Consider the following 21,314-nt stretch of genomic DNA (forward strand, 5'->3'; position numbering starts at 1 on the left):
CGAACGAGGGAGGGGTAAGGCTTCGAGTCCACTGCGAGTATGACAGTAATGGGTTAAAAAATGTATGCACTGTCAAAATATCACTGATAAGTTATCTAACAGTTATCCAGAACTGGTAAAAACCGGTCCTTAATAACATGATGTCCACAATGCATCTAAAGATTTAAATTCAGATTAAGTTAACAGTCAATGTTTAATAAGGCTCAAGTTACAATATTATTACAACACCCTACTAGAAAGTCGTGTACAAAAGGCACTACTTGCCTTACAAAGACTATACAAGATCTATATAAAATAGATAATATTAAGGAAGAAACTAGCTTTACTTGATAATAGCTGCATTCCTATACTAGGTATAATAATATAACTATCCTTGAGCAATTAAATGTAGTTTACTGTCATTTAAAATAGAATAATATATTACCTATTACTAAATAGTAATATTACTAAATAAGGACTGCATATAATCTACTAGCTGACCCGCGCAACTTCGCTTGCGTCACATAAGAAAATCATAATTTTCCCCGTTTTTGTAACATTTTTCACTGGTACTCTGCTCCTATTGGTCGTAGCGTGATAATTTTTAGGTAGAATTTTTCAAATCGGACCAGTAGTTCCCGAGATTAGCGCGTTCAAACAAACAAACAAATAAACAAACAAACAAACTCTTCAGCTTTATAATATTAGTATAGATGATGAACTTTATCACCTAAAATGTTTAATTCATATATTTCGATTATTCATAATACATAACATTTCGAAAAGAATAGGCTATTCATAAGGTTAGATCTATATCTAGCCTCGATTTATATCTCTTTAATATCTGGTTAGAAATGTACAAGTTGTTAAGTTTGAAATAAGTTAAAAAACCCAATTTCAATCAAATTACATTCTTCTGAAAATCACTGGCAGCCTGCGACCACGGCCAGTACAACTTGCGCTGAAACGTCAGGCATTGTAAGGTAAAATGCGTGCTCACGTAAATTCCTGTATTCAAATCTATACTAATATTATAAAGCTGAAGAGTTTGTTTGTTTGTTTGTTTGAACGCGCTAATCTCAGGAACTACTGGTCCGATTTGAAAAATTCTTTATGTGTTAGATAGTCCATTTATCGAGGAAGGTTAAAGGCTATATATCATCACGCTACTACCAATAGGAGCAGAGTACGGGTGAAAAATGTTACAAAAACGGGGACAATTTTGACCCATTCTCTCTTATGTGACGCAAGCGAAGTTGCGCGGGTCAGCTAGTACATCATAAACATGCAACGCGAAAGTTTAAACTCTTTCGCTGCCAACAACTCATTGGTGAGTACAAAGTCAATGTGTAAACTGACTTGAGCACTAAAAGTGTTAAAAATTATGAAAATCACTAACATTTTCGCAGCAAAGTCAAAGGTTCTAAGTAAAGCTAGTTTCTCCCCTTATTCTATTATGAGACAGTCAACAACTAACAGTAAGGATAAAATTTAAGCTAATCGTCATTTCTTTAACAGTCCAGCTTGTTGTATAACCTGCCGTGTCGCGTTGTTAATGTGGCGGAAACGGTCCGGACCTAGTTGGATACCTCCATACCTGTAAAAGAAAAAACATTGTATTCAATAATGATCAAAACTAGGGCTTTTTGAGTGACAGAGAAAGAACTCTAACTTTAACATAAAGACATGATTAGCATAGAAGGCTAATGCAGTTAGGTTTTCTATTACACACATATTTGGTTCGGCAATATTCATCGAACAACAAAACCGACTCGAAACATTTACTGCGAGGCAAAGTTTTCCCCGTTTTTGTAACATTTTTACTGTTACTCTGCTCCTATAGGTCGTAGCGTGATGATATATAGCCTTATAGCCTTCCTCGATAAATGCGCTATCTAACACTAAAATAATTTTTCAAATCGGACCAGTTCCTGAGATAAGCGCGTTCAAACAAACAAACAAACTCTTCAGCTTTATAATATAAGTATAGATTTTCGAATGAAGACTGTTTTGAAATTATAATCGCCCTCTGACGCCATGCCCTAGTTATTCATATTATTCAAAATACATAAACTGACTCCTTGTTATTGTATTGTTGTTTGTGTGTCGTGAATATCTATGAAAATAGTATTCATCGATGTTGGAAGTTGGAAGACAATGTTACAGTTTTTTAAATAAATTATCCTATGTTTCTATTTTGTACGATATTAAAAAAAAGCTAGCTAAAAGTAGAGTGTGGCATAATTTTATTCTACAAAGAGAGGCATATACTCTTGGGCTACGACTTGGGCATAGTTTTAACTACTCTGATGTGTTACTCACCATCGCGACACAACTACAAGTGTATTTTTCTGGTCTAGTATCTGTAGTAGATGCAGCATCCTCCCACCAGCATGCGTCTCTCCATCATCATCACAATCCTGCAGTATACTCGTGCCCTTAGCCGTCTTGCGCTCTATACGATACGCGTACATGTTGTGTGTGGCGTTCAAGATCTTTTTGTTGAGCTTCAGTTTTGTGAGCACAGCACTGCAATAGATTGAAGATACATTAATTATTAGAATTGGGTAGTTGACTGTGTTAATACCTACCCAATTCTAATAATACAATTATTAATTTGTACTCGTAAAAGGGTCATCTTAAATGCTCAGGCTATGTAATTTTCCATAAATTTAATAATGTTGTAATTGTAAATAATACAGTACAGACTAAAACATTTTATTAGGCACTCGTTTGATACCAACGAAAATACGAAACTGTAACGTCACTATACCGTGTTTCTACAGTAAAATGTGTTTTTCACATTTCACAATGAGTAGCTGATTTAACAGAATTTATGGGTTTAGAATTTGTAAAGCAATATTATTTTAGGGAGAAAATTACATAACAAGACTGCTCTATCATTTTACCAAAGGGATTATCAGATAGTTCAAGGTCATAATGTGAAAAAACGATGTAACAAGTAAATAGGTAACTGAGATTTCAACATTTTTAGATATTAAAAAAACTCAATGTTACAGTTAAACAACAGAACCAAACCTGAAGAACTGGTAGCTCACCAAAATTTCAGTTAAGTGTAACTTATTTATTTAAAGGAATTGACTAAGCTATATAATGTTAACTTACGTGACGTCATCAAGACAGTGTACTTCAGCTGCATGTCCCTGGAATGAGCTCTTCCTGTCTTGTATCACCTCTCCATGTGTTATCTCTGGACAGTTTATGTCTAACTGTAAGGAAACAGGAACATTGTTTAAAATGAGTTAAGTTATATACTTCTATGTTAAACATTAATTCATTGAAAGATTTATAGTTCTGCGAGACCTCATTCAGTTTCCTGTTGCAATCTTAGCTGATGATAATTTGGTCTATAAAGGTTAAACTGTTTGAGAGATAAAAAAAAAATGAAATAAAAGCAACACATTTGTGAAATCAGTAAAGTTATTCTCAATACCACATGGGATTCATATAGTGGAAGAAAGAGAGTAAACAATATACTCACAAGTGCCAAGTCTAATGACTCCACAGCTTCAGGTTTTGGCTCTGGCTTCTTCTCTTCAGACTTAATGGCTTGAAGTACTTCCCTTATCTTTTCTACCCATTGAAACACCACCGTCTCTCCTATATTCTCTCTGAAAATATCATCACATGAATCTTACTTCAGTTTCATGACAGTGTGATATATGCAAGTTATAAAATAAGATAATGATCAGATTGTTTACTAAAATTGCACAATAATTTCAGCAATATTAAATAGTTTTTTGATGTATCACCAACCATTAAGATATAATAAATCTAACCTAAATTCTGAACATAATCATTCTAATGTCTTGATGGTTCTTTTGTATGTTGAATTAACAAATGAATATTACCAAATTCATTATACTTATTGATTAAATAGAATATAATTTAAGCATCGCCAGCATTATTACTTGTTTTGTAAAAATAGTAGCCTGTCTTTCTGCAAAATACAAATATTATACTGTTCGGTTCTGATCGATATGAACAAACGTCTAACAAAACGTAAAAAACATAATCTCACACATATAGATTAATGGTATAAAAAGTGAAAATTGCAATAAAGAATACACATTAATTTGTCACTGAAATTTCAAAGTTATCATCAAATACTTACAAATATACTTCGTCTAATTCTTTATGTAACTGTTCTTTAGCTTTTCTGTCCATCCAAGGAGCGGATAGTTCGTACTTTGGCGGCGATTGAGCCGGGTAGTCTTCAGGCATCGTCACATACAGTTTTACTTGGTTTTTATTATCCTCAATAGTAATGCTATAAGACCTTGTTGCTTCACTCTCTGTGACCCAATCTGAACCATAAATTGAGCTTAACGCCTCTACTTCCTCTGCCTAAAAGAGTAAATAATTAAAAAATGAAAAGAAAGTCCTTTCGCTTTGGATTTTAAAAATATCACGAATTAAAACAAACACTGTGAGACAAAGCATACCTGTTTGGTTAAATTATCTATATCCATTGTAAATTCGTTAGAAGAGACACCTGATTTACTTAGTTATTTTGAAATAAGGATAGAATTAATGTTCAAAACATTTACACGTTCAGAAAACTTCGTGATGACACTGGCTGACACTTGACAGTTGACTAGTATTGCCGACAGCAGAAACTTAAAAACCACTAACAAAAATTACCATAACGATACTAAAATACCTACTAATAACAAAAAAAAACTGGTCGAATTCCATCCAGAATCCGCCAGCTATCAAAAGCTGTATTCCCCTTGAAGTTACCTATATTTCGTTTTGAAAAGTGATCATATAGATGCTTGTCATCCAGAGATTTAGTGGTATTTCCACTAACTTGGTAACACTGGCAATGTCAGTTGCAGATTTAGTAATGTGACTATTTACTCCAAATTTTATTATAGGCAGGTATATCGAGAGCAACTAGAGTATCCGTCTGTTAGTATCGCTTACACGAATAAACGGGAGAACCGATTTAAATGAAATAATAATATTTAATAGATCTCTATCTAGTATTATGACCAGTCACAGAAAATATTTTTTGTAGGAATTGAACCTACGACCGCCGTGTGCAACTGGTGCACAGCATTGTGTGTAACATGCATTTCAACATACGTTCTTAGAAAAATAAACAAGCGTGTTCGAAATTCTCAAATTCATAATCATACTTACTAAAGTCTGTCGCATGTTAGTTTTACTTTTATAACTAAATTGCAGACAAGTAAATAAACGCTACTTAGAATTGAAACGTACACATGGAATTATTAATCTGATCTAATTCTGAATAAAAGTCGAAATATAAATATTAATGACTTCAATCACACAATAATCATGTAGCATTTGAAATTAAAATGAATCTTTGATAACAGGGCGCCTTCTCACTCCCTTGAAATGTCGCGTGAAATGACTAATTCAAGTGAAGCAAAACAAAATCTATGAAATTACCAAGTTTCCGGTCGACAGCGTATTTCCATAATACATCTATTACATACAATTTGCATACGACGGGGGTGATTACTACTGATTACGCATGGAATAATCTAAGCTAATGCTGCCAATGTGTGTCATTATTTCTTAGTCGATTTTAATTATTCCTAGTCGATATTCGTAAGACTTAAATAATAATTAAAGAAGTACCTACCGATAGCTTTATAATTACGCCGATTTATTAATTAAAGTTAATGCGTAGATCCGGTATTTAATACCAAGCTATGAGCATTCGACGACAAAGTCACGAAAGGAATATTACTCAACTAAAACCAGTTGCAGTAAATAGTAATGTCAGTATAAGTAATTGAGGGGAATGCCTGTATCTATTGGTTTAGCATAATCGAGTCTTCTTGTTTGATCTTGTTATTTTACATGCTAAAGCTCGGAAATCAGGAAAATGGTATAGACATTTGCTCTGCAGTGTAATGGCTGGCTTGCTACAAAAACCATATATTATCATACTTTAACTTATAGAAGCAATAAATAAAACTTCGTTTAATTTGTATTTGGTTTATTGTGCCATTTCATAAATAAACAACTACCGTGATTACCATACATACAATCAAAACTATAACTACAATACATAAACTACTGCTAAAATATTTAAGTAAAGGAATGATAATTCTTCAAGGAAATAGCTAAAACTAAAGTATACACATATCCTACGATATCACAGAATCATAATTACGTAATTATTGGGTTTAAAAGTGATTGCTCATACCTACATACACTAAACAGGAATATTTTTTAATAAGGACGATTTTAAATTATTTTCGGATTAGCCAACGATATACGCTCCCAATTAAAATTGTTTGAGTTTATTTGCAGGTTCAACTGTGTTTAATGGTGATGTGCAATCACTTTTCGTTATTTAATAATTATATATCAATTAATAAATGAATTTATAGATCTACTTACTCCTATTCTAAATTAAAGAACAACAAAATAATTTATTACAACATCATTACTTATTTCAAACTTAATTATTACGGTATATTATTATGGACACATACGTCATAATTTACAAAATATGGCAAATATTTAACATTATTATTGAATTATATTTATTTTTTACTTAAACTAGAGAATTTCAAACAGGGACTCCATTTTACAAATTATATATACTGGTTGTGTTTTACTATCGGTAGATGGCGTTACGATACATCGATAAGTATACTGCTATCCTAATGCAGTAGTGTCCAATGTTTTAAAATTGTTTATTAATGTATTATTTACAATGTCTTTTATTTTCATGATCTGTAATACCTAGTAGACATACAGAGTGAACTTTAGATCTGTTGATAAATCATTCAATATTTTTTTTTAGATCATGAGCAAAGATTTTATTAATTTTCGACCATATTATTTACAAATCTTATCCAAATACAGAGAATATTGGACTAGATTTTAGAGTCTAATTTCCCGCTTTAATTTCAGAGCTAGCTGATTCAGAGAAGCAATCATTTGAAACACCACTTTGAACGGAGCAGAAGCTTGCCGGTGAACTTCTATTGCTCAAGTCTTGGCTACTTTCGATCATACTGCCACTTGGTTGCCGGAGAAAATTCTGGAACCCGATAGGGTTTACATTCACCATCTTATCCGGTTTCTTCAAAAGCTCTTCTATTGAATAAGGATTCTTCTTCTTTTCTTTATCATGTGTCTTTTGTTCTTCGTCCACATCAGGTCGATCGGTGCTATCATCACTAGCTTCAACCGAAATATGTTCTGAATTCTCTGATTTCACTTCATCAGGATTTATTCTGTTTAGCAAATCGTTATGAAGATTCAAAGCGTAAGGGGAAAAGTTCTTAGTATCATGGTAGGGCATCATTATTCTTTGCCAAGGGTTAATAGGGTATGGTTTAAGGAGACCTTGTGCCTGAACTTGGTTTGCTAGAAGCCAAGATGTTGCTAGTCTTCTGTCGTAGAGTTGTGTGGGGTCTGTGTGCTGTGGAGGCGGGACCCTGACTGCTGAATGAGCGAAGTATGGAGGGCTCTGCTGCGTCGCCATCGGTGTTGGCGGTAGAGACGTCTTCAAAGACATGTACTCCATCATGTTTGGTGGCAGATCCGGTTGTTGGTAAGGCTCTGTAAAACAAACGAAAAAGCAAGATTTAGTCTTTATTCATGTCCAGAATTAATTCGCTTAAAATAATTTCAAGACTCAATTTTGACTTTACAATTCGAAAGAATCAATGGGTAAAGTAAACATTCTATAAAAAGTGGTTTAAAATGTCACCACAAAATAAGTCCAACGCCTACAAAGCTAGTGATTTAACGCGTGTTCTGTCCAATTATTTAAGTATAATTAAATAAAGAAAATAAACATATTTTATCACTATTTCCTGAGACCTGTCGCAGTAGGTGGCGACAATTTATGTGCGTCCGTACGTTTAATATGTCATTAATTGGTTAATGATTCAGTTTTTAATGCTGGCAACTCGCGTTCTTTATTTGAATTTGATGTTATGAATAACGATGCTTAAAGTCTGAAATGTTTTAAACTTCTAATGAAGTTGTGTTTTTAAATGAAGCGTTTTGGTCATTTGTTAGAAGATTAACACTGATATGATGGCTAAAAGGTTAAAAGCGAGTAGTATGGACGACTGACATTATATTTAGGTATTTAGAAATCATCTGATCCACCTATGAACTTCAAGATAGGTAGTTACTCATATAATAAACACAGGAGTTTGTGTCGCAGAGGTAAAAGCGATAACAAGAATGAGTATGATTTTTCTAGATAACAATTTCGGCCATAATAATGACAAACATATGCAACTTATACAAACGCATACAACCTTTATACTTACAACCATTCAAAACGTTTTACATTACGACCTAAGGCACGAACTTCTACAATCAACACTCAACAAAAACTTCAACGTAATATGCACAAAACAGTATCCTCACCATGTGCACTCCTAGTATCATCATCGCTCCACGCCAGGCCGCTGTTCCTCAGGATCCTGTTCACACTAGACACCGATGGTATGGAGTGAGGTTCACACACTCTCGCGCTGAGCAGTCTCTCGCGGATCTCCCACGCGAACATGCCAGGGTTCTCTTGTTTTAGACGGAGGATCTTCTTTACGACGGTCGGCGTTGCTACTTGCTGGAAAGAGAAGAAATTGTTAGTGATGATGTCGTTTTCTTAGAGAGCGAGTTGATTACTTTGGCTACTACTTCTTCATATTTTTTGTCCAGAAATTCGCTATTTACGAAAATGAATTCTAGGCATTTCCTTATTTAAAAACGGGAAAGATTAGAGTGTAGACTGATATTGATGTGATATTCTTTTTGTTGATATTTTAAATTTACTGCAAAAATAGTTCCTACGTCGGCGTTGATTCGATTTTCATACAATATGTCTCGATAGTTAGCCGGTTATCGATAGTCGATAATGGTAGAGAATCGCGCTACTGGTCTTCATTTCGTTTCATTATCAAAAGATCACATTAATTTTTCAACTGGTAGAGTCGTAGCAGCATATTTAAAACAACAAGTATGAATGTCTTAATTTTCATTTGTTTCAATCTTTTTATACTTTTTTAACTAACCTAACAAATACCTAAGTATGAAAACAAAATAGCAAAACGTTATGAAGCGCAGATTTCATAACAGGAACGACAAACAGTTAAAACAGTAGATGCGTGTAGGAAGCGGTGTGTAATGACGCCGTAATAACTCCGATGATACGACGTACGGGGAACTGCTATCATTTATATATCATTTATATGGTTTATACTGTGAAAGTCTCGTGTTTTGTGACAAGCGTGCTTATTTGACGTGGACGCTTGACGCTCGAGTCATGATGCTTGATCTTCGAAAGTATGTAACGTTACACTTTTATTGAGAGATATTTGTTGCAAGTTTTACTAATATTATCCAAATAGGTAGATAGACAATCAACTAATACTTTAAGGGATCGGTTTTCTTATTTTGAGGCTCAGAAACCTAAAGCAGTGATAGTCAAGCGGAACATTTGCCTTCAGCATGTGGTGAAAAGTTCAGGATACAAATCAATGCACAAATTACGTTCGTAAGTTACATATGTGTGAATAAAATAAATAATTATCACTAAATTATAAAGTCAAACAAAGCATCACGAGGAAACCTTATACAGCTGAGAACTGAGAGTCGTTTAGTACCGTAATTTGAAATTAAAAACAATTCATTGTAATGTAATAAACAAGATTACTTACAATAACTTGCAACGTTTATACGACTTTAAATAAAAATATTACTTAAAAGACTCAAGTGTTTATCCACACACAATGCTCAACAAGATAGGTAGCGTCGCACGCAATTAAAAGCAAAGCTTCGGTATTTTCAACATGACATTTGTTCTTATAATTGTTTTGTTAGACCACCCATGGATCAGACATTCTTTAGCCCAAAGTTGGAAAATCCACCATACAACAGCCTGTTCCGGTGTGGAATCTACAAAAGTATGTCACAACATGTAGGTTTACAGTCCAAATGACATTTTTTATGGCTTTTTGTTGGTTTTGTTCGGGATAAAATGGACAATCGAAGTTTTGGTAACTAAAGTAAGACAGCATTTGTAACAACATAAGAGCAGGTACAGTAATTAGTAGGTATAGGTATTAAATATATGGCATGTTGAATTTGAAGTTCTATTGAACGAATAGACGTTGCAATAAAACACCCTCATCCTTCTATATTGATTACTAGTGTAGAAGGCTAGACCTGAACGATTAGCTCCTCATTTACACCACGTCGTCTATGCATGTCATCAGTAGTTAGAAAGTTAAGTCGCCATAAACTATATTTCGCTATTATATCAATGTATCTATTTACTAGTTTCCCTATTCACCGGAAAGCTAACAAAAAAACAAAAGATAAGCATCATTTATTAACCGCCGAACCTCTCACGCTGGTGCAAAGATTAAACGCGATAGACCCCCGGTAGTCGAATCGAATCTGATATATCGAGCACTCGACAATCGACTAATGAGCAAAGCCATCGTACTAAGAGTCATTACTGCACACAGCTGAGTGTTCACACGGACTTTCATTTCGCTGATAGTCGGATAGTCGATATAGTGTTGTAATAAAAATTCCTACACTAATAAAGTTCGGTAGTGATGTTTGTTTATGGATGATGCGATAACGTCCTTAGAAATTGTTATGAGTCCTTGACTGTTGCCATTTTGGCATGGAAAATGCCCGGGATATTCTAGTTGCTTTTCATAATGGACGTGCACTTTCTAAGCATTTAGAAGATGTATTTAACGACCGCTTGATGATCAGAAGATAGGCTTCTAATATTTTAGTAAATAGCAGGCAAAAGCTCGATAATCATTAATAAATCATCAACTACTTTTGGTCTTCAAACCATATAGGTACTTTCTATAAGTTTCTATCGACCAGAAAGTTTCATCGAGTCCAGCATAATTTGCTATATAAACTGTCGCGAAATACACCGAAAAAGATTATTTTAAAGTCATAATGATACATTTTGAACTTACATTCTGCTAAAAGTTGTATTCTAAACACGCGCAAAAAAAAGCAAATTCGTTGCGCTTCAAAATCTGTTTCGCCTCAAGATTTGCAACAGACCTTTGATTGAATAATAGCTTACTATTAGCTGTAGGAATAGTGCGAAGTGTTCTTAATATTATGACAGAAGCATTTGAAACGCATCCTGTATAATTATAGGCGTTATAACGCACCCTGTGGTTAAACGCGCGCTTTTCAATAAAAAAAATAATTGCCGCCTTTTAACGGATTCCGGTATTGGAACTAACTTTGAATTATTGTTGTGTTCTATTTTGTTTAATGTATAAAAAAGTTGAAAAATAGATACAGCCACCGTTCCTGTACAATTTCCACAAGGACTAGGTATTACCTACTTACATACCGAAATATAGGCAAAATAACTTATTATGAGGACTTAATTATTAGTTATTAGCGCTAAAATATATATGTAGTGTAAGTATATAATTAAAAATTATGGTAAAAACACTAAAAATTTGTTTCCACTTTATACCAATTTTACAACAATTGACTTATTGCCATACATCTGAAACGAAAAAACGAACACCGTATTTTTAACGCAATTCTAAGTTTAAGCGTGCGTGCATTCGGAGTATAAAATCGATCGTTGAATAGGAATATCGATTGAGCTTCTAATGGCGTAATGATCGGTTTCCCCTTAAAATTGACGCCTTGCATTCAAGCGGAGTTCTTCGCCACACCTCTACGCCATAACCTACTATTTACACATTAACTTTGACAGCCTACTTAAAAGTCCTATAATTATTTTTTTAAACCACATGCGTGGATGTTGCGGTGAAAAAATAGAATAGAATTACGGTTTAATGGATTTCTGGTTCGAATTTAGATAATTGTTGAACTTATTGAATCGATTCAACAGATGCAGTGATGTTCCGGAAATTGACGTAATTATATTTTAAAAAAGGAGTTGATATAGAAATGTGCTACCTTATAATATGAATACATAAAACTACGCCCTTTTCCCATGGGGGGTGTTAAGTGTTCTTAGTAACTTATTTGGAAAATGTACTTTCAGTAGACATGTTACAAAGCCTCCGTGGCGCAGTGGTTAGGTCGCCACGCCGATACCACTGTGTCGGGAGGTCGTGGGTCCGATTCCCACACGGGACAATTATTTGTGCGATTCAGAAATAATTGTTTTGGGTCTGGTTGTGCTTTGTGTCCGTTATTTGTATGTTTGTAAAAGTCCCCGCAAAACAAGAGCAATTCCTAGTGCGGGAGTTTTTTTTGAAAAAAAAAAAAAGAACTTTCAGTAGGCGATTTCCTACTCATTAGAATAAGGTTCCAACAAAGTCATGTTAAATATCTTCTTAGATTTTCTATTGGCTTAACATTAGATACGTATGTATATACTGTGGTATCATCTCAAAGCATGATGAAAGGAAAAGGCACGCGCGCGTCTTCCTACATACTCGTAATATAGTAACAGTGACGGGAAATGCGTTATTTAATGGTATACGCTAACGATCAACTTCACATTGCGATATCCTCTATATTATAACACTCGTGCTATTGAACAAAAAAATATATCGATTTGATTCACGGTTTTTCATCTTCGTGTGTATATTATGTAAGTAGGTACCTAAATATTATTTAAATTTAACCTTTTTGGTAGGCCTAGCACACTGGCCACTATTTGTCAAAAAAATGTTTGGATGCCATTAGAGATTTCTTCTTAATATTTTTTCTTGTATATTAAATGGCTACTATTACAATTTTTTTGAGGTGTTTCAGCCGAAACTTAACTTTTTGAAATAAAACCTTTTTCGATTTAAAAACCGGTGTAATATAATATTTTCTGTGGAAACTGTGAAGCTCGAATCTAAAGTCGATGTAGAGACCCCAAACCTTTTTTGAATTGGTTCTAATCTAGATTTCTACGTCGGATTACAACTTTTATATTTTTATCTACCTTCTTATTTCTTTTGAACCTGAACCCTCTTATAATATGCATAAAATGGATCTTTATGATAATATGATTTGCAAAAAATGTGTAGTAGATCTGATATTATTGTGAGGCAATGAATACGTCAAGCCTTTAATTCGGTTGTCATGACCAACCTTGACTGCGGATAATTAAAGCTTAAATGATTTCCGGCGGATCATCCATCTTAATTCATGTGTGATTTATGATAACAGAGACATTTTTGCTACAGGCGAGGTATTTCCTATCATTTTACTAGTAACAAACTAAAAAATAAAACTGTCATTGAAGGGTAAAACTGTGCTACTGTTTTGTTTTAATCTAGGTACAAGTAATATCATAAAGGAATTTGAATTTGTATATCATTTGTTCACAACAATCGATCCACGATTTCTGAAAGCGTTATAAACGCAAGCACGACGAACAAATGAAGTGGATGAAGAGCGTGCAGTGCGCGCATGCGCATGCGAGCGCGGACGGCGGCGGCGGCGGGCGGCGCGGCGCGGGCGCATTCCCCGCCGCGTCACGGAGTGTTCCGTTCAACGCAGTTTTTGTCCTCTCTCGCACATCAATCATACCCTGACACATCCAATATAATGTTTTTGCACACCGCTACACGATGCCGCAACCAACCCAGTAACTGTCCAAGCCACGATTAGTGTTTCTTATTACCGATTTCTATTAGACTTTCCACATTTGATGGGGTGAAAGATAATTTACCGGGGCGTGAGACCCGTTGCTTTAATGGCACATTGATTTGATATTAATAAGAGGGAACACTGTTAATATTCGCTTAATGCAGCAGGTGTCTAGGAGTTGACAAGCGTTTTTTTTCTCGTGTAATAAATGGGTCACCGTAGTACTCATTAAGGTAGTATCCTATGAGGAACTAAGCCGTAATTATGGGGTATTGTACTTCAGAAGCTATCAGCTGCAATAGCGGTACTCAAGTAATCTATAAATCATTAGGTATTGTTTTTTGTGTGACGAATGGTGCGGGTAATGTTGCGAATAATTAATTTTGTAATGGACAGCTTGCTTGCGTGGAAGGAAATGTATTCGGTGTTTAAGACTTGCAACTGCTAAAGTTCGTAAACGTCTTAAATGATTCTGAAAACATTAAGACAAAGTTGGTTAAAAAGCGAGACGATGTTACGATAGAAAACAAGTTGGCTTGGTTTATGTTTGGCACTGGTATAACTAAAAATGGTATGCCAAAGGTCTTCTTCGATCGTTTTTTATACTATAGCAAAGTACATACACTACATACAGTTTTAATTCCATTATTGAAGTAAGCTTGGATGCGTTAAAATGTGTTGTCTTTTTCAAAACAGCTCAGAAACACAAATTAACTAAGTATTAGGTACTACATATCTAATCATAACTTACTCTACTTCTTATAATAAGGTAGTACGTGAGCGCACTCATTAATAACCGTAACAATATGATAATTACACACTCAAAACTATTTAAAAACTTCTAAACACTCAAACAAACGCACATTACCGCGTAATTGTCCGTGATTGCCAAGAACTTGTATTATTTCTTCAATGGCTTTCTATATACGACAAATACTGATCTCCTTTCTTGTAAACTAATTCTAAATGCAGTTGAAAGTGTCAAGAATGTTTATAACGAGCTCATTATCATATACGGATAGGTAAACTGTTTCATGCTTGAGATGGTTGGAGGAAAAAACCATATCCACACTCGGTGGAGAACGATTGCTATGTACGACGACTCCTGTTAAAGAATTTCCGTTTTGTTAGACAAGGTTCTAATTGAATAGGTAAAACTTGGACTCAACAAAAGAAAAGATTTATAGTTGATTGCCAAAACCCATGGCTTTGTAATATTATGTCGTGAGTTAAAAGTAAACTACACTGTGTTCTAACATATTTCAAACTCTATCTGTGTCTACTACTACTACTCTACTGAGGTCTTCCTCGTAGGAAAACCAAATTTGCCTAGATTCTTTATAAATATTTATATAATATTTCAAACTCCTTCTACATGAAATGGCTATTTTTTTAAAACATAAGTACTTTATACAAATGTGTTCACTTTTACTTTATCCTCATCGTACCAAAACAAATCGTACCTTTTACTCAGGGTAACGTGCTTGCCAAGGTTATGTGCCTTCACCAAGGTTGTGCAGATTGCAGCAGCCATCATTCAGTAATTATCAACTTAACGTGCCGTACCTCTTTAACGGAAACCCTTCGTAATTATCTTTTTTACGAGACATTAAAACAGCCATCTGATCTCCTTTGTGAATGAACTCTGGCGCCTAACTTCGTTGTTTATTTTTAAGTTTAAGGGATGTTGGCAACATTGCTGACAGGCATAATATAATTGAATTAAAAGATTGTAAAATAGAAATAAAAGTATTAATAGACAGTGGATACAGCTGGCGAAGAATAAAGTTAACGTATATTATCATATTTGTACAAGTAAAATGTGTTTAAATTTAAAATTATTAACTTGTGACGTGAAGCAAAACTTGTTAACAGTTTAACACGTGAAACTTTTACAAAGGATGAAGAAATGCTAGAGCTGATAAAATCTTTTTTTTCTTGTACATAAGTAAGGAACGTTACATGCTTGCAATGACTAATGCTTTAAAACATTGCGTAAATACAAAATTTAATTTATTGCCGATTCTACAACCAGAGAAAATCTCCCTTTTAAATGCGTATTCTTAAATAAACAAATTTATTTTTATATATCTATGTTTAAAAATAAAAATAATGTTTTTTAAGAAGGTACGTAACTGGCAGTGAATACTCTATGCCAATCGCAGTAGCCCTAACTATAGAGTTTCATATAAAAGGTTCGCTATCAGATAATAATTTATGGAGTGAGATTACGCGGATATAATCATGTCGCGCGAGTTTACTACTAGTCTATCGCGATTGCTTGTTTACAAGGAATCATAAATATAAGTACTTCTTATCGACTGTTGATTCTAGTTTCATTTCCCGAGTCAAATTTACTTTACCGTTGTTTGATAAAAGCTGCAAATGATGATGAATAACAACTCTGTTTGCAAGCGTTAACTATTTCGATTCTCAAGCTTTAGTTAAAGCGTTAAAACTACTTCAACTAAATACTATTTATTTTTATAGGGTAGAAAAGTCCATCTTCTAGTTTTTGTATGGTAAATGTCATAGTTGTTTACAACGCCCAACGTTAGTCAATATAATTAATAACAACCTAGATTAGGACTGACTTTTTAATGCACATCCTCAAGCGCGGAGATTATAAAGTTTTCAAAATCGGTTCGGTCCGGTCACAAATAGATTGTCCGAGGTGTAGAGACTTTTTTATCCTGAATAATCTATACTAATATTATAAAGCTGAAGAGTTTGTTTGTTTGTTTGTTTGTTTGTTTGTTTGTTTGTTTGTTTGTTTGTTTGTTTGTTTGAACGCGCTAATCTCAGGAACTACTGGTCCGATTTGAAAAATTCTTTCAGTGTTAGATAGCCCATTTATCGAGGAAGGCTATAGGCTATATATCATTACGCTACGAAAAATAGGAGCAGAGTACCAGTAAAAAATGTTACGAAAACGGGGAAAATTTTGTCTCATTCTCTCTTATGTGACGCAAGCGAAGTTGCGCGGGTCGGCTAGTTTCTCAATAAAATGTTAAACAAATAACAAAAGTCCATTCCCACAAAGCTAAGCATATTTTCAAACCATTTTATATTTCGCAGATCACGGAAAATTAGGTCTTCGTTGGGTTTACAGTTGTGCTGTCCTACTACGGAGACGTAGTTCCACAGGCTTACAGAATACATTTACATGAATGACTAATACCTAACGGTGCAGTATTAGTTGTAATCACATCGTTCAGTACATTGATATCTAAATCACATAACCTAACACCTGCGTGACTCGGCACATATAAGCTTTCATATTGAACAGGGTCCAAGTATAACGCGATGTGGACAATGTAAACTCATCTTTAATAAATTATGGAGAAAAGATCGATAAATTAAATTTAAAATTTGACTATTTGTATTACTTAGTTGCGGATGAAAATGGGTAAAATATATTGTTATAAATGAAGTACGTACTCTTTCTAATGGTTTGATAAATATTGTTAATGAACTATGATGACTATTAGTTATTTCACTGTACAACCTTTACTTTAGGCAGGTGACAAAATTTTATATGACTATTTTGTAGCGTTTTTTTCCGTTGCTAAATGTTTTACCAAAGGATTATTGCTAGATTTCTCAACAGCGACTGAAAGGCAGCAGTACAACGTCTTGGTTATTATATAAAGTCGTACACGGAGCCTCGCTACGCGTCTATACAAAGCTTGACTTCTACACCATACCCTAGTATTGAGTTGATCGTCAGGATTTTCGCAACTTAAGTCGGATTTGCACCGATAATATTCAGTTTATGGTTCGCTCCATGGATTACCCTGTCAATATTATTACTCGCCTCTTAATACCGTAAAGCTGGTTCATAAAACATATTGGAAATTATAGTCGATATGTCCACTTTATCATGCGGTTGAAATTGCCGCTTTTGTGTGCCACATGTATTTATTAGTGAGATGTCTTTATTCTGTGTGTGGGAGGCTTAGTGCCGATATTATACTGTTATTAGTTATAACGTCACTTTAAACTTCTAGTCATGTTGCTCAATCTTACTTTTGTAATCATTCAGCGGGCATAGTGTAGGATTTCTAGGCAGATTTTTTATCTTACGGTTAAGACTAGTTGATATGAAGATTTCATTAAATATTTTTTATAGTACAGAGTTAATTAATATCTACTCTATCGCTTAAAATCTATCACCAAAATTTTATCAACCTAAAAAAAAACCTAGCGATGAAACAAACAAACCAAAAAGCTTCAAATATCATCGCGTTAATACATTTCATACGACCAAATTCCCGTATCCTGTCCGTACTTCCACACGCGTGATTAAGGCTTTAACAGATAACAGTGGCGATAGTTTGACATCGGTTGACAGGTGCTCAGTCCCATGACCCGCTTGACCAATCGCACCATTATTGTTACAAATTACCCTTTGATCCGACCTCCGATTGTGTGCGGAAGACCTAATTACAACCAAGTATTTCGTGTAGTCGAATTTCGAACTTTTTTATTATCTGTCATTTTGTTAATCAGTATGTTTGATGTGTATCCGAACTAATAAAGTTGTAGCTGTCAATTTTTGGCGGGAATTGTTTTTAAAATGGAGGATTATTCACTGAATATTAATATAATGTTATTGGTTTTGTTTAATTGTTATAAATTTAGCAGAGTGTAAGTATGTTCAAAAAGCAATGAATTTAAACAAAACGAAACCAATATAATTAGATGAATGCGAGAGATAAAATGAATAAATGGAAATATATAGGTACCTACCCAAGTACCCACCGATTCCGAAATGAATTTTCTTTAAAAGGAAATAAAATAAGAGTAATTGCTTTACAAATCAAGACGTTTTCCTTATTCTGTCTTTTTATCAAAAGACCTTGACATTATCTTTCGGATTCAGAAGGATATCTTTGCCCATTTAGTTCGTGTCACTATCGAAGGCCGGAAAGGATTCAATATCATTTGTCACTTTTAATAAGTGGACAGTACTCCCGAAGAGGCGATTAGATAAAGGTTTTGCGTTTATCGAAAACCAATTTATGTAAGCGATATCTGCCTTCTGTTTTTTTATTAATTTGTCGTGGTTTTGTGAATTATTATAAAAAGGTTTTGACAAATCTTGGAAATTAATTATTTGGTTCTTTTGAGAGCTAATATAGGCTCTATATTTTTTTAATTTCATGTACTAGGAATTGCTACACGCTATATTCCACCTCGCTTTATCGATCGCAACGGCAATGTTTCGCATAAAAAACGTTTAGTTATTCTATGACGACATACGTTACACGGACATACATGCCTACATTAAATTACCTACATAACATGAACAGTTTTCCGAACAACTCTTTGGTGTTGCCAGATCAATTAAAAACACGTACGGGTAATGTGTTGCCATCGATGAATATTTAATATGGCCGCGTTATATTGTTTGACAAAGCTGTTAATGTCACTTTAGCATGTCATGGCGGTCAGGCGATGACTATCAGGTTTTTTTTCAATAATATACAATTATTATTAAGCAATTTAAATTCATAGAAATTGGACGGAATTCTAGTTAATCAGCTATTGTTGTTTACAAACTGTTTTCCGATATAATCAAACAATACAAGTCCAATAAAATATAAATATATTTTTTTAGTTGCGAATAGTTTTATGTAACAGAAATGATACCAAAGATTTAAATATACTCAGACGTAAAAAAGGTAGCCAATTTTCTGATGTAACCACATTTTACATCACCCGGGAATTTAATTGCAAACTTCCCGCTCCGCAATCAGATAACTAAATAGTCACTCAAATTGGCACATAAAAAATAATAATACGAATAAACTGGCAAAGTGACCATAAATAAAAAAGTAACAAAAAAAGAAGAATTAAAAAAGCAACAATCCCCATAGGTATTTCCGAGTATAGATCTAATAGAGATACCGCAAATGAGCGTTCACAAACCGCGCTCAGGTAAAAATTAACCCCCTGATCGCAATGGACGATGTATTAACATGTTATTAAGATAAACGGTGTCTCCCCTACCCCCGGATATTAGGGTTGATCGCTTGTATTGTATTTAATTGGTTCGTGAGGGTTGAATTTGTATAACGAACAATGTACTTTTGTAATACACGACACTTTTATAATCGATCTGCATTAATTACTACTTGGATTTACTATGGGAATATTGTAGGGCCGCTTTGTTTTAAGGGTTGTTTTGTAGGTTTATTAGATTTTATGGTTAATTAAATTAAACATAATGTTTGGAATAATCAGATGAGATACTCTACCATTAAATAAAACACATCCAAAAGAGGTAATATTTCAAAAAAATATTTTGTAATTGCTTAAGCACTTTATACTTTTACCTTCATTAAAGAGGCATTTTAAAAGAAAAAGACAGTGCAACACTTATTTCCAATTTTGAAGAAAAGGAGATAGCTTATTGAGAACGTTCAAAGTAACTAACTCTAAGAGGCTATACAGAAATAAAGACATAACTTAATTCTGCCAAGTGAAAACATTCGAAATCTGACGTTTCATATACAAGAGCAGTTGTAAACGTCAAGGCATAACGAAGTTCGCGAGTTTGCGAAAGCTTCCTAATTGGTCGTAAACAATAAAAGCAATGCACGTACTGCCATTACGAGTAACACTTCAACCGCAGTTCCCTATCTGTGGTTTATGATTAGAAATGGATGGAAACGAAGAAACATCGTGGGCGGATTTCAGACGGTAATTTTAAGTAGGAGGTGAATTGATTGTGTTGCTGTAAAACGGGAAGTTGGTGTTTATAACTTTAAAGAAACGAGAGGTAGAATGACTCTATACAGTTATTATTACAATTTGTTAATAAGTAAATTGACATTTAGGATTGTAAATGGATTCAGTACGTCGATTCTCTACCACTATCGACTACCGACAACCGGCTAGCTATCGAAATTTTGACATTTAGAATGTACTGCCAAAATATTTCCTACTAGCTGACCCGTGCGGCTCCGCTCGCGTGAATTTCGTACTGTTGCTTATTCGTTTGAGCACGCGAATTGCGAAGCACTCGATACATCTACACATAAAAATGCTAACAACTCTTTATCATCTAATGGTTATTTACGAAAGGGACACACAATGTGACACAGGCTCTGCCTGAGCCTGTGTCACATTGTGTGTCCCTTGGCCTTGTCCTGGCCTGATTTCCGGTGGTTACCTACCTTCTTTCCCTCTCTCGTCTGTATCCGTACCAGTTTACAGTGTAAAATATAATACCTTATTATAGACTGACCATTGCTTACCCGTCTGGATTCAGAATATTATTATAGCTACAGACAGACCTATCTGCGCCGGAGCTCTTCACACGCGTAATAATGTATACTTGCGTTGATACGTCCGAAACTGGGTAACCCGTAATTATTTTTTATATATCATCCGTTGTTTATTTTTTAAAACTTACCACATAGTCTGTTTCATAGCTATCCAATTTATTTCCTTAATGCAACCAATTAATTTGGTTATGTGTTACGAACTGAAACGCCATCTGTTAGTTGCGGCGAACAACGACAACAAACGAAATTACTCGGTTTGCCATCTAGGATATCCCGACCGCACCGGACCCACGTAAACCAACATTTTTGTGGAATATATCATGTATACAACATTTATGTTTGAAAATCTTATAAATGTATAGCCTGTTTCAAAGGTATTTTTTTTTACAATTGAGCCATCAAAATAAATTAATAAGGAAAAACATGCTTTGTCGCAAACTATAA

General features: G+C 34.3%; 2 protein-coding genes across 2 annotated transcripts in view; both read right to left on the reverse strand.

Moving 5' to 3' along the window:
* Positions 1 to 8: 8 nt before the first annotated feature.
* Positions 9 to 4,585, reverse strand: LOC142983082 (protein IMPACT-A-like). Its single transcript, XM_076129905.1, has 6 exons — positions 4,446 to 4,585; positions 4,115 to 4,347; positions 3,482 to 3,611; positions 3,106 to 3,209; positions 2,302 to 2,508; positions 9 to 1,576 (listed from the first exon to the last, which is right to left on the reverse strand). Exons 1-6 carry the CDS (start codon positions 4,470 to 4,472, stop codon positions 1,483 to 1,485), a joined length of 795 nt encoding a protein of 264 aa, XP_075986020.1. The 5' UTR covers positions 4,473 to 4,585; the 3' UTR covers positions 9 to 1,482.
* A 1,396-nt stretch (positions 4,586 to 5,981) lies between these two features.
* The window catches only part of LOC142983090 (uncharacterized), a 53,218-nt gene continuing 37,885 nt past the window's right edge, over positions 5,982 to 21,314 (reverse strand). Inside the window, exons 4-5 of the mRNA XM_076129916.1 lie at positions 8,383 to 8,584; positions 5,982 to 7,557 (exon numbers count right to left, since the gene is read on the reverse strand). Coding sequence (XP_075986031.1) covers positions 6,881 to 7,557; positions 8,383 to 8,584 — 879 coding nt within the window. The 3' untranslated portion in view covers positions 5,982 to 6,880. The remainder of the gene's footprint in view (positions 7,558 to 8,382; positions 8,585 to 21,314) is intronic.

The sequence above is a fragment of the Anticarsia gemmatalis genome, chromosome 23 (genome assembly GCF_050436995.1).
Source record: "Anticarsia gemmatalis isolate Benzon Research Colony breed Stoneville strain chromosome 23, ilAntGemm2 primary, whole genome shotgun sequence".
Lineage (NCBI taxonomy): Eukaryota > Metazoa > Arthropoda > Insecta > Lepidoptera > Erebidae > Anticarsia > Anticarsia gemmatalis.

Bases quoted from the DNA above. Each gene is read 5' to 3' on its own strand.
- LOC142983082 (XM_076129905.1), bottom strand. From the start codon at position 4,472: ATGGATATAGATAATTTAACCAAACAG. The intron at 2,509-3,105 runs GTAAGTTAACAT...AATCTATTGCAG, and splicing joins CACTGTCTTGATGACGTCAC to TGCTGTGCTCACAAAACTGA. The intron at 1,577-2,301 runs GTGAGTAACACA...TTTCTTTTACAG, and splicing joins CTTGTAGTTGTGTCGCGATG to GTATGGAGGTATCCAACTAG.